This window comes from Oncorhynchus nerka, linkage group LG27, assembly GCF_034236695.1.
Source record: "Oncorhynchus nerka isolate Pitt River linkage group LG27, Oner_Uvic_2.0, whole genome shotgun sequence".
Taxonomy (NCBI): domain Eukaryota; kingdom Metazoa; phylum Chordata; class Actinopteri; order Salmoniformes; family Salmonidae; genus Oncorhynchus; species Oncorhynchus nerka.
The window spans coordinates 82,515,642-82,529,681 of record NC_088422.1 but is presented as its reverse complement, the minus strand read 5'-3'; the positions used below and the strand labels follow the sequence as shown (position 1 = coordinate 82,529,681).

Below are 14,040 nucleotides of genomic sequence, written 5' to 3'. Positions count from 1 at the left end.
AATCCTTCAGAACTAACCTGCACCCGGGCAGGCTAACTCAGGGCTAACTCCATTCATCTCGAATTAAGTGTCTGACCCGCGGGTTGAGGACCAATGAAATCAGATTCCCTCCCTCTTGCAGATATTGCATCATCATCCCCTTCATTTGAGGAAGACGACTGATTCGATATTTTATTAAATTGAAGTGTTTTTTATTGTGTGTTAAAAAATGGTGAAGCCAGAATACCTGTCACATTACACATTTAGGCTAATGACAATGCATTTGAAACTTCACACACAGTAAAACTTGTGCATGACTTAATAACATTATTTTAGTGGGTTCTCATGCATTGATAAGTACACCAAAGCACACCAAAGAACACCAAAGAACACCAAAGACGGCATTAACGATAACAAGTAATCAAATAAAGACGGCCCTTCTAAAAGCCTATTTCACACCTTAGCCTGCTGAATTTGCAAGATAACTTTTCTTTCATTTTGATTTTGGCAAAAATGAAAATGTGGCACTGACTCTCCCGTGGATTGATGTTTCAGCATTGTCTCAATGAAGAGTTTGGCGTTCGACTAGCCATGTGCAACATGCACACACAGTAACAAGCCTGCTAGAGTTAGCGTCAGATGGACAAGCAATATCCACCATCGTAATACGGATGAAACCTGAGCTGGACTGTGAAGTTAACTGAAGCTAGAAAACCCTGAGTAGATATAGCTTGCATCGCAGTATACCCCTCTGGACAAATGTTGAATGCTGAAGTCAAACCGTGTCAAACCTTCACGTCTTGTCGCTAACAGGTGGATGCAGACTCTCACAAACGCTTGCCCGCACACAAGCAAACATACACAAATTCTCACACACTCACACACAGCTCTCTAAAATGAGCTGCATCCCTTTCTGCTTTTACCCTAGCACTGTAGGGCCCTGAGCGGGAAGCAGGGTATGCATCAAAGACTTGATTAAAGCAGCACACTCTCAGTCTCTCGCTCTCTCTGTCTCTCAGTCTCAGTCTCTCAATGTCTCTCTCTCTCAATGTCTCTCTCTCTCTCTCCCTCTCCCTGTCTCTCAGTCTCAGTCTCTCAATGTCTCTCTCTCTCTCTCTCTCTCCCTGTCTCTCAGTCTCAGTCTCTCAATGTCTCTCTCTCTCAATGTCTCTCTCTCTCTCTCTCTCTCTCTCTCTCTCTCTCTCTCTCTCTCTCTCTCTCTCTTTCTCTCTCTCTCTCAGTCTCTCTCTCTCTCAGTCTCAGTCTCTCTCTCAGTCTCAGTCACTCAATGTATCTCTCTCTCTCTCTCTCTCTCTCTGTCTCTCAGTCTCTCTGTCTCTCTCTCTCAGTCTCAGACTCTCTCTGTCTCTATCTCTCTCTCTCTCTCTCTCAGTCTCAGTCTCTCTCTCTCAGCCTTAGTCTCTCTCTCTCTCTCTCTCTCTCTCTCTCTCTCTCTCTCTCTCTCTCTCTCTCTCTCAGCCTCAGCCTCTCTCTCTCTCTCTATCAGCCTCAGTCTCTCTCTCAGCCTCAGTCTCTCAATGTCTCTCTCTCTGTCTCTCTCTCTCTCTCTCTCTCAAATTAACAAATCTCATCTCTTTGTTTCACTCTCTGTCTCCGTCTTTCTCTCTCTCCCTCTCACTCTCTCTCTCTCTCATTCTCCAATCTCCTCTCTCTGTTTCTCTCTCACTCAAATTCAAATGGCTTTAAAAGGCATGGAATGTGTTAACACATACAGTGGGGCAAAAAGTATTTAGTCTGCCACCAATTGTGCAAGTTCTCCCACTTAAAAAGATGAGAGAGGCCTGTAATTTTCATCATAGGTACACTTCAACTATGACAAACAAAATGAGGGGGGAAAAAATCCAGAAAATCACATTGTAGGATTTTTATTGAATTTATTTGCAAGTTATGGTGGAAAATAAGGAGGAATAATGTTCTGGGGCTGTTTTTCATGGTTCAGGGAAATCTTAACGCTACAGCATACAATGACATTCTAGACAATTCTGTGCTTCCAACTTTGTGGCAACAGTTTGGGGAAGGCCCTTTCCTGTTTCAGCATGACAATGCCCCCGTGCACAAAGCGAGGCCCATACCGAAATGGTTTGTTGAGATCGGTGTGAAAGGAATTGACTGGCCTGCACAGAGCCCTGACTTCAACCCCATCGAACACCTGTGGGATGAATTGGAACGCCGACTGCGAGCCAGGCCTAATCGCCCAACAACAGTGCCCTACCTCACTAATGCTCTTGTGGCTGAATGTTCCGACATTTAGTGGAAAGCCTTCCCAGAAGAGTGGAGGCTGTTATAGTAGCAAAGGGGGGACCAACTCCATATTAATGCCCATGATTGATTTTGGAATGAGATGTTCGATGAGCAGGTGTCCACATATTGTTGGAATTAGGTGTTCGATTAGCAGGTGTCCACATACTGTTGGAATGAGATGTTCGATGAGCAGGTGTCCACATACTGTTGGAATGAGATGTTCGATGAGCAGGTGTCCACATACTGTTGGAATGAGATGTTCGATGAGCAGGTGTCCACATACTGTTGGAATGAGATGTTCGATGAGCAGGTGTCCACATACTGTTGGAATGAGATGTTCGATGAGCAGGTGTCCACATACTGTTGGAATGAGATGTTCGATGAGCAGGTGTCCACATACTGTTGGAATGAGATGTTCGATGAGCATGTGTCCACATACTGTTGGAATGAGATATTCGATGAGCAGGTGTCCACATACTGTTGGAATGAGATATTTGATGAGCAGGTGTCCACATACTTTTGGTCATGTAGTGTATTTTGCAGCTAATATGGCACAAGGGGTTTTTCTCTTGATAGATACTGAATGTTCTCCTTTTCTGTCTTGGTTTCAAAATGTGTGCATTGTTTTTCAAATTTGAGAAAGAAAATAGTATATTTCTCAGTGTAGGAGAAAATGCAGCTCTGTCTCGACCTCTCTGAGGGCAGATTGAGCACAACCTGTCCTCTCTGGGTAGCCAGATTTGTCTGTGACGGCCGGTTTCTATGGCCAGGATGTTCTCACTTAGTCTCTCTCCATCTCTCTCTCAATCTCTCTCTCCATCTCTCTGCATCTCTCTCCATCTATCTCCATCTCTCTCGCCATCTCTCTGCATCTCTCTCCATCTCTCTCTCCATCTCTCTGCATCTCTCTCCATCTCTCTCCATCTCTCTCTCCATCTCTCTCTCCATCTCTCTGCATCTCTCTCCATCTCTCTCTACATCTCTCTGCATCTCTCTCTCCATCTCTCTGCATCTCTCTCCATCTCTCTCCATCTCTCTCTCCATCTCTCTGCATCTCTCTCTCCATCTCTCTGCATCTCTCTCCATCTCTCTCTCCATCTCTCTGCATCTCTCTCCATCTCTCTGCATCTCTCTCCATCTCTCTGCATCTCTCTCCATCTCTCTGCATCTCTCTCCATCTCTCTCCATCTCTCTCTCCATCTCTCTGCATCTCTCTCTCCATCTCTCTGCATCTCTCTCCATCTCTCTCCATCTCTCTCTCCATCTCTCTGCATCTCTCTCCATCTCTCTCTCCATCTCTCTCTCCATCTCTCTGCATCTCTCTCCATCTCTCTCTCCATCTCTCTGCATCTCTCTGCATCTCTCTCCATCTCTCTGCATCTCTCTCCATCTCTCTCCATCTCTCTGCATCTCTCTCCCCATCTCTCTCTCCATCTCTCTGCATCTCTCTCCATCTCTCTCTCAAACACAACATGAACTGCCGCCTGCCTTTATATTGAAACTGTTGCATTATCAGCATCTCTCTCCATCTCTCTCTCCATCTCTCTCTCCATCTCTCTCCATCTCTCTCCCCATCTCTCTGCATCTCTCTCCATCTCTCTCCATCTCTCTCTCCATCTCTCTCTCCATCTCTCTGCATCTCTCTCCATCTCTCTCTACATCTCTCTGCATCTCTCTCTCTCCATCTCTCTCCATCTCTCTCTCCATCTCTCTCTCCATCTCTCTGCATCTCTCTCCATCTCTCTCTCCATCTCTCTGCATCTCTCTCTCCATCTCTCTGCATCTCTCTCCATCTCTCTCCATCTCTCTCTCCATCTCTCTGCATCTCTCTCCATCTCTCTCTCCATCTCTCTGCATCTCTCTCCATCTCTCTCTCCATCTCTCTGCATCTCTCTGCATCTCTCTGCATCTCTCTCTCCATCTCTCTCTCCATCTCTCTCCATCTCTCTCTCCATCTCTCTGCATCTCTCTCCATCCTTCTCCATCTCTCTCCATCTCTCTCTCCATCTCTCTCCATCTCTCTCGCCATCTCTCTGCATCTCTCTCCATCTCTCTCTCCATCTCTCTGCATCTCTCTCCATCTCTCTCCCCATCTCTCTGCATCTCTCTCCATCTCTCTCCATCTCTCTCTCCATCTCTCTCTCCATCTCTCTGCATCTCTCTCCATCTCTCTCTACATCTCTCTGCATCTCTCTCTCCATCTCTCTGCATCTCTCTCCATCTCTCTCCATCTCTCTCCATCTCTCTCTCCATCTCTCTGCATCTCTCTCCATCTCTCTCTACATCTCTCTGCATCTCTCTCTCCATCTCTCTGCATCTCTCTCCATCTCTCTCCATCTCTCTCTCCATCTCTCTGCATCTCTCTCCATCTCTCTCTCCATCTCTCTGCATCTCTCTCCATCTCTCTCTCCATCTCTCTGCATCTCTCTGCATCTCTCTCTCCATCTCTCTCTCCATCTCTCTCCATCTCTCTCTCCATCTCTCTGCATCTCTCTCCATCCTTCTCCATCTCTCTCCATCTCTCTCTCCATCTCTCTCCATCTCTCTCGCCATCTCTCTGCATCTCTCTCCATCTCTCTCTCCATCTCTCTGCATCTCTCTCCATCTCTCTCCATCTCTCTCTCCATCTCTCTCTCCATCTCTCTGCATCTCTCTCCATCTCTCTCTACATCTCTCTGCATCTCTCTCTCCATCTCTCTCTCCATCTCTCTCCATCTCTCTCTCCATCTCTCTGCATCTCTCTCCATCCTTCTCCATCTCTCTCCATCTCTCTCTCCATCTCTCTCCATCTCTCTCTCCATCTCTCTGCATCTCTCTCCATCTCTCTCTCAAACACAACATGAACTGCCGCCTGCCTTTATATTGAAACTGTTGCATTATCAGCATCTCTCTCTCTCTCTCACACACACAAACAGACTTGGGACGTTCTGGTTATGTGCATGCTAGGGTGTGTGTGTGTGTTTGCGTGAGTGCGTGCATGAAGTTATTGTATATAAGTGAATGAGGATAATGCAGTGGGATAGTGTTTAACCCTTTGACATGTACGAACACACGGGTGTGATCATTCTAAAGTGGTCCCTGCATTGTACACTCAATCCGCTGTGATTAGAACACTTATTTAGAACGTCCAGTTATTAGCTAATAGAAATTACTATTTACAATTCATCATATCACGGGCAACCTCACCAGTGATCTAAATAATTGAATAAAACGCGATGGGCCGCCATATTTGTTTTTTCATGTGAACCAAAGATAAGAGGTTGCAAGATGAGTTGGGTCTGTTTGCAGTATGCATGTTGAAGGGGGTGTGTCGTTTACCATCATTCACTTCCTGAAGTTTACTCAAAAGATGTTTCAACCATCCCATCCCTTCACTTCATTTTGTTCTAACATCTTTGGTCTGGCAGACATTTACGTGACAACCAGAATGCATTGTATGATGTCAACAAACATGGCGCCACACATAGCTGGCAATTAGCTTAGAATTAGCTCATCATAATTAGTACAACCTTAAAAATATATATTTTACACACATCATATATTTCCATTACAATCTATGCAAGAATCGGAATGCATGATTTGTCACCAGCACATAAAACAGCACATGCATTATGCTCCATACATACATACGGTGTGCTACAGTAGCTACAACAACACGATATACAGAAACTATAATGGTAACGTAATAAGGCACTTACTTTGATAGGAACGCACACATGTCCAAAGTTATTACTAATAGTGAAGGCAATGTGGCCGCCAGCCGGATGTGCCAGGGAGGAAAACGTTTGTGCTTGGGCTCTCGCCGAAGAGAGACATTTGTCTGGCTCAGTAATGTCTCAAACAGAAACGGTCCGCAACAGTGAAATGGGCGGAACACACCTCAATTCACACAAATTCATAAAAATCCCCCTGGGGTGACCGTTAGAGATATTAGAGATATTTAGAACTTACACGTGAAAAGGTTAAGACTGACCACTGGTGAGGTCACTGCTTTCCTTTCTCCTCCAAACAGATGGAACGAACACACAATGACCTGCTTTCTTAATAGCACTGACTGGGGACATTCACACACACACACACACACACACACACACACACACACACACACACACACACACACACACACACACACACACACACACACACACACACACACACACACACACACACACACACACACACACACACACACACACACACACACACACACACACACACACACACACACACACACATACACACACACACACATGAAGGCAGGCAGGCAAGCTTGCAGTCCTATGCACACCGCCAGCTGCACAGCCCCATAACAGTCAGGTTTAGTTGAGATTTATGTAGATTTATGATCTCCATTAAAATAGATAGCTAATATAAAACCACTGAAGAATCGTGTTAAAACAAATAGCAATTATGATGTATGGGAAAGAACGCCCTAATCTAATATCTTAAACCTCTGGAAATAGATTGCCTACATGCAAAACCTTAATTTCCCATTATGATGCAAGCAGGTCCCATTATATTGAGATAACACTTTGTGCTATGGTCAAACTGGTCATCTGTTTTCACAGATTTTATGTAAGAGGAGGGAGGAGGTGGGCGAGGTAAGAGGAGATATGTGAGCGTGTGCAACACTGATAAGTGTCCTCCCTGCAACACGGAAACACAGACTCCCTGGAGCGACACACCCCCACTGCTCTAACCCAGTCTGACAACAACAAAGAGGCACGCATGCACACACACACACACACACACACACATACACACACACTGCTCAAACACACTCTGGTCACATGCCTGCTACTCTGACTCGGGACAAAAAGTACGTAAAAACTCTGCACACACGTCACAAAGTGCACACTCACACACTCACACACACACACCTGCCACCATGACTCTGATTTAGATAGTAATATAATTATAGCGTGTCCTCTGAAGGAAAGCCCTACTTTAGCTCGGGGGAAGAAAGCAGAGAGAGAGGCAGGGAGAGCAGAGAGAAGAGAGAGCGAGTAGAGATAGAGGCAGAGAAAGAAAGAAAGAATTAGAGAGAGAGAGAGAGAGAGCAGAGAGAAGTGACACACAGGGTTTTGACAGATCAATAGCATTTCCTACTAACCTTCCATGGCATATTTCATGTCCAGGGCAAACAGGTTCCATATGAACTCAGCGCTGACCTTCCCCATATTCAGCTCTTGGGGAAATCTGTGGGAGGAATTACAATGGATCCACATCACACTCATTTCCTCATAATCACACGCTTGACTGGACACTCAGACTGCCCGGTTCTGTCTCAAATAGCACCCTAATCCCTAGCTCTGGTCAGAAGGAGTGTGGAAGTGGGTTGGACAGAAAATAGGGTGTCACTGGAGATTTGGGGATAAATTGGTTGAATCTCAGAGGAAGAATTCAACTGAAGATCTAATAACCCCGAGAGAGAGAGAGAGAGAGAGAGAGAGAGAGAGAGAGAGAGAGAGAGAACGAGAGAGAGAGAGAGAGAGAGAGAGAAAATAGATAGATAAAGAGAGATAGATAGAGAGAGAGGGGGAAAATAGATAGATACAGAGAGAGAGAGAGAGAGAGAGAGAGAGAAAGAGAGAGAGGTAGATAAAAATTCTTAACAGTATATTTGACCTCTCAGCTTCCCTATCAAATCTAAAAATCTCAAATAGAAAACCAAAGAAAATGAACAACAATGACAAATGGTTTGACGAAGAATGCAAAACTCTAAGAAAGAAATTGAGAAACCTGTCCAACCAAAAACATAGAGACCCGGAAAACCTGAGTCTACACCTTCACTATGGTGAATCACTAAAACAATACAGAAATACACTACGGAAAAAGAAGGAACAGCACGTCAGAAATCAGCTCAATGTAATTGAAGAATGCATAGACTCTAACCACTTCTGGGAAAATTGGAAAACACTAAACAAACAACAACACAAAGAATTATCTATCCAAAATGGAGATGTCTGGGTAAACCACTTCTCCAATCTTTTTGGCAATATAACAAAGAATAAAGAGCAAAAACATATACATGATCAATTACAAACCATAGAATCAACTATTAAAGACTACCAGAACCCACAGGATTCTCCAATTACCTTGAACGATTTAAAGGACAAAATAAAAACCCTCCAACCCAAAAAGGCCTGTGGTGTTGATGGTATCCTTAATGAAATGATCAAATATACAGACAACAAATTCCAATTGGCTATACTAAAACTCTTTAACATCATCCTTAGCTCTGGCATCTTCCCCAATATTTGGAACCAAGGACTGATCACCCCAATCCACAAAAGTGGAGACAAATTTGACCCCAATAACTACCGTGGAATATGCGTCAACAGTAAACTTGGGAAAATCCTCTGCATTATCATTAACAGCAGACTCGTACATTTCCTCAACGAAAACAATGTACTGAGCAAATGTCAAATTGGCTTATTACCAAATTACCGTACAACAGACCATGTATTCACCCTGCACACCCTAATTGACAACCAAACAAACCAAAACAAAGGCAAAGTCTTCTCATGCTTTGTTGATTTCAAAAAAGCCTTCGACTCAATTTGGCATGAGGGTCTGCTATACAAATTGATGGAAAGTGGTGTTGGGGGTAAAACATATGACATTATAAAATCCATGTACACAAACAACAAGTGTGCGGTTAAAATTGGCAAAAAACACACACATTTCTTCACACAGGGTCGTGGGGTGACACAGGGATGCAGCTTAAGCCCCACCCTCTTCAACATATATATCAACGAATTGGTGCGGGCACTAGAAAAGTCTGCAGCACCCGGCCTCACCCTGCTAGAATCTGAAGTCAAATGTCTACTGTTTGCTGATGATCTGGTGCTTCTGTCACCAACCAAGGAGGGCATTCTATGCCATCAAAAGGAACATCAATTTCAACATACCAATTAGGATCTGGCTAAAAATACTTGAATCAGTCATAGAGCCCATTGCTCTTTACGGTTGTGAGGTCTGGGGTCCGCTCACCAACCAAGACTTCACAAAATGGGATAAACACCAAATTGAGACTCTGCATACAGAATTCTGCAAAAATATCCTCCGTGTACAACGTAAAACATCAAATAATGCATGCAGAGCAGAATTATGCCGATACCCACTAATTATCAAAATCCAGAAAAGAGCTGTTAAATTCTACAACCACCTAAAAGGGAGCGATTCCCAAACCTTCCATAACAAAGCCATCACCTACAGAGAGATGAACCTGGAGAAGAGTCCCCTAAGCAAGCTGGTCCTGGGGCTCTGTTCACAAACACAAACACACCCCACAGAGCCCCAGGACAGCAGCACAATTATACCCAACCAAATCATGAGAAAACAAAAAGATAATTACTTGACACATTGGAAAGAATTAATAAAAAAACAGAGCAAACTGGCAGAATACTTGTCCACTGTGACTGACCCAAACTTAAGGAAAGCTTTGACTATGTACAGACTTAGTGAGCATAGCCTTGCTATTGAGAAAGGCTGCCGTAAACAGACCTGGCTCTCAAGAGAAGACAGGCTATGTGCACACTGCCCACAAAATGAGGTGGAAACTGAGCTGCACTTCCTAACCTCCTGTCCAACGTATGACCATATTAGAGATACATATTTCCCTCAGATTATACAGATCCACAAAGAATTCGAAAACAAATCAAATGTTGATAAACTCCCATATCTACTGGGGGAAATTCCACAGTATGCCATCACAGCAGCAAGATTTGTGACCTGTTGCCACAAGAAAAGGGCAACCAGTGAAGAACAAACACCATTGTAAATACAACCCATATTTATGGTTATTTATTTTCCCTTGTGTACTTTAACCATTTGTACATTGTTACAACACTGTATATATATATAATATGACATTTGTAATGTCTTTATTGTTTTGAAACTTCTTTATGTGTGATGTTTACTGTTAATTTTTATTGTTTATTTCACTTTATATATTCACTTTATATATTATCTACCTCACTTGCTTTGGCAATGTTAACAAATGTTTCCCATGCCAATAAAGCCCCTTGAATTGAATTGAATTAAAGAGAGATAGATAAAGAGAGATAGATAAAGGTATATAGGTAGATAGATAGAGAGATAGATAAAGGTATATAGGTAGGTAGATAGATAGAGAGATAGATAAAGAGAGATAGATAAAGGTATATAGGTAGATAGATAGAGAGATAGATAAAGGTATATAGGTAGATAGATAGAGAGATAGATAAAGGTATATAGGTAGATAGATAGAGAGATAGATAAAGAGAGAGATAAAGGTATATAGGTAGATAGAGAGATAAATAAAGAGAGATAGATAAAGGTATATAGGTAGATAGATAAAGAGATATAGATAAAGGTAGATAGATAAAGAGAGATAGATAAAGAGAGATAGAGAGAGATAGATAAAGGTATATAGGTAGATAGATAGAGAGATAGATACAGGTAGATAGATAAAGAGATAGATAAAGGTATATAGGTAGATAGATAGAGAGATAGATACAGGTAGATAGATAAAGAGATAGATAAAGGTATATAGGTAGATAGAGAGATACTGTAGATAAAGGTAGATAGATAAAGAGAGATAGATAAAGAGAGATAGAGAGATAGATAAAGAGAGATAGATAAAGGTATATAGGTAGATAGATAGAGAGATAGATACAGGTAGATAGATAAAGAGATAGATAAAGGTATATAGGTAGATAGATAGAGAGATAGATACAGGTAGATAGATAAAGAGATAGATAAAGGTATATAGGTAGATAGATGGAGAGATAGATACAGGTAGATAGATACAGAGATAGATAAAGGTATATAGGTAGATAGATAGAGAGATACTGTAGATAAAGGTAGATAGATAAAGAGAGATAGAGAGATAGATAAAGGTATATAGGTAGATAGATAGAGAGATAGATACAGGTAGATAGATAAAGAGAGATAGATAAAGGTAGATAGAGAGATGGATAAAGAGAGATAGATAAAGGTATATAGGTAGATAGATAGAGAGATAGATAAAGAGAGAGAGATAAAGGTAGAGAGGATAACAGAGAGTGATGGGGAAGTGAAGAAAGAGAAAGAAGAGCGGGAGAGAGATAGGAAGAGGCGGTTGCAGATCAATTGTTATTTTGTATATTATAGATTTCCAGTCAGCTCTTAATTGTGAAAAGTCACTGGGATAATTCTCCAGCCTACACATAGCGATGGACTGACAGGAATAGATTAAAAGCTTTTTGCGCAGATAAGGTCAATTTCCCTCTCAATGTGTTACTTTCCCTAATATAGCTCTCACACACAAAAACAAGCACGCATGCGCTAACACACAAACACAAACACACTAACAAAAAACACTTGCACACGTATGTAGCACGCACATGCGCACAAATGCAAAACACATGCGTGTGTACATATGTATGCTCACACACACTAATATAAGGCAGAACATCTTGCCTTGTGAGATAATCGTTGAATGTTCCTCATAGCTCATGCATCTACCCCTTCCCCCAGTTGTGACACATCTAAATCACGCAAGCACGCAGACTCAGATGCAGAAAGAGAGAAACACACACACACACACACACACGCACACACACACACACACACACACACACACACACACACACACACACACACACACACACTTTCTCCGTCTCTCTCTTGCTTTACCTCTCTCGCTGATTTCTGTTGCTTATTCACTAGCAGTTTATGCCCTCAGCTATCCCAGAGCCATTATCCCAAAATAGATCCATCACTGTGTGTGTGTGTGTGTGTGTGTGTGTCCATGTTGTACGTACTGGTTGATGACAGGGGTGTAGGCGGTGCGGTCCTCGTCGATCACAGACACCATGAGAGTGATGAGCTTGGGCCAGAAGTCCAGGTTCTTTATAGACGGACCCTGCTCCTCCCGGGGAAGATTCTGCTTACGGGCCTGTAGGGGGATAGAAGAAGAGGGGGGTGGAGAGAGAGAGAGACAGAGAGAGAGAAGCAGAGATGAAGGTTGTGGTGGAGCTCAGTAATCTCAGACAGACAGACAGACAGACAGACAGACAGACAGACAGACAGACAGACAGACAGACAGAAGACCTTAAGTGGACTTTTACAGAGAGCAGAGAGTTTTGCATGCCAAGCTAAGCCTGCAGCTCATGTTTAATTCAAGATATGGCCTGACATCTTAAATGGAGCTAAACAGAAACCAGACAAACACAGATAAAAGCTCAGATTGACACCTCAGCCCATCTCCTCCCAGAGTGTGTGTGTGCAGGTTGATGATGGCATGCGTGCACACCCTGATCTGTTCACCCGAGTTCCTACCCTGACCTGGACCTGCTGTTTCAACTCTCTCTCTCTCCCTCTCCCTCTCTCTCTCTCCACCTCTCTCTCTCTCCACCTCTCTCTCTCTCTCTCTCTCTTTCTCTCCACCCCTCTTCCTCTCTCTCTCTCTCTCTCTCTCTACCTCTCTACCCCCTCTCTCTCTCTCTCTCCACCCCTCTCTCTCTCTACCTCTCTACCTCTCTACCTCTCTCTCTCTCTCTCTCTCAATTCAATTCGACTTCATTGACATGGCAAGTTCATTATTACTTACATTGTCAAAGTATACATATCGAAAAATATAAATAAAATGAAAATATATATTTATATATAAAATATATTTATATATAAATAAATGGTGGGACCAACAGCAATAATAGTAGTAGTAGTGGTCATGGGATTACCATTAACAACAACTACAACAACAATATTAATGAGAACAACAATACATTAAAGCAATGGTAGTGGACCAGTGTCAACATGACTGAAAATACAGTCTCTCTCTCATGACTGAGAAGACACATGACCTGGTATGAAAGATAAAACAAAACAAGATGGGAAATATTATCGACATTACTTTGCACTTTTCACTGGCTGTCCCTCAGGTTGTGGCAGGAGGACACATATTTGGCTGCCAAAATTGCACATTTTGGCTTTTCACCCAATAAATATTAGATTTTTTCTTCATCTTTTATAGTTTCAAATTCTTTGTATTGATTTATAATTTTGGGAAATAAATATTCTCTTAGGTTTGAGTATTTGTCACAGTGTAATAGGAAATGCAGCTCTGTCTCTACCTTTCCCCTGGAGCAGAGTGAGCCAAGCCTGTCCTCTCTGGGCAGCCAGGTTTGTCTGTGATGACCGGTCTCTATAGCCAGACTGTGCTCACTGAGTCTGTACCTAGTCAATGTTTTCCTCAGTTTTCTATCAGTCACAGTGATGAGATAGTCTGCCACCATGTACTGTCTGTTTAGAGCCAAATAGCTTTGATTTTTTGTGGTGTCTTTCCAATAGGTGATATATTTTTATTTTTGTTTTGTGATGATTTGGTTGGGCCAGATTTTCTGAGTGCTGTCCTGAGGCTCTATGGGGTTGGTTTGGGTTGGTGAACTGAGCCTCAGAACCAGCTGGCTGAGTGCTGTCCTGAGGCTCTATGGGGTTGGTTTGGGTTGGTGAACTGAGCCTCAGAACCAGCTGGCTGAGTGCTGTCCTGAGGCTCTATGGGGTTGGTTTGGGTTGGTGAACTGTGCCTCAGAACCAGCTGGCTGAGGGGACTCTGCTCTTGTTTCATCTCTTGACATTGTAGAGCTGTGTGATGGAATGTTTTGGGGTCACTTGTTTTTAGATGGTTGTAAAATTTGATGGCTCTTTTTTTCTATTCGAATGAGGAGGGGGTATTGGCCCAATTCTGCTATACATGTGTTATTTACAGTTTTTCTTTGCACTTGCAATACAGTCTTGCAAAACTCTGCATGCAGTATTTCAATTGGATGT

At 42.8% G+C, this 14,040-nt stretch overlaps 1 protein-coding gene across 1 annotated transcript in view; it reads right to left on the bottom strand.

The window, feature by feature from the left end:
• The window catches only part of LOC115120649 (protein unc-13 homolog C-like), a 242,585-nt gene that overhangs the window by 126,989 nt on the left and 101,556 nt on the right, over nucleotides 1-14,040 (bottom strand). Inside the window, exons 17-18 of the mRNA XM_065012084.1 lie at nucleotides 12,033-12,166; nucleotides 7,355-7,440 (exon numbers count right to left, since the gene is read on the bottom strand). Of these exons, the coding sequence (XP_064868156.1) occupies nucleotides 7,355-7,440; nucleotides 12,033-12,166 (220 nt within the window). The remainder of the gene's footprint in view (nucleotides 1-7,354; nucleotides 7,441-12,032; nucleotides 12,167-14,040) is intronic.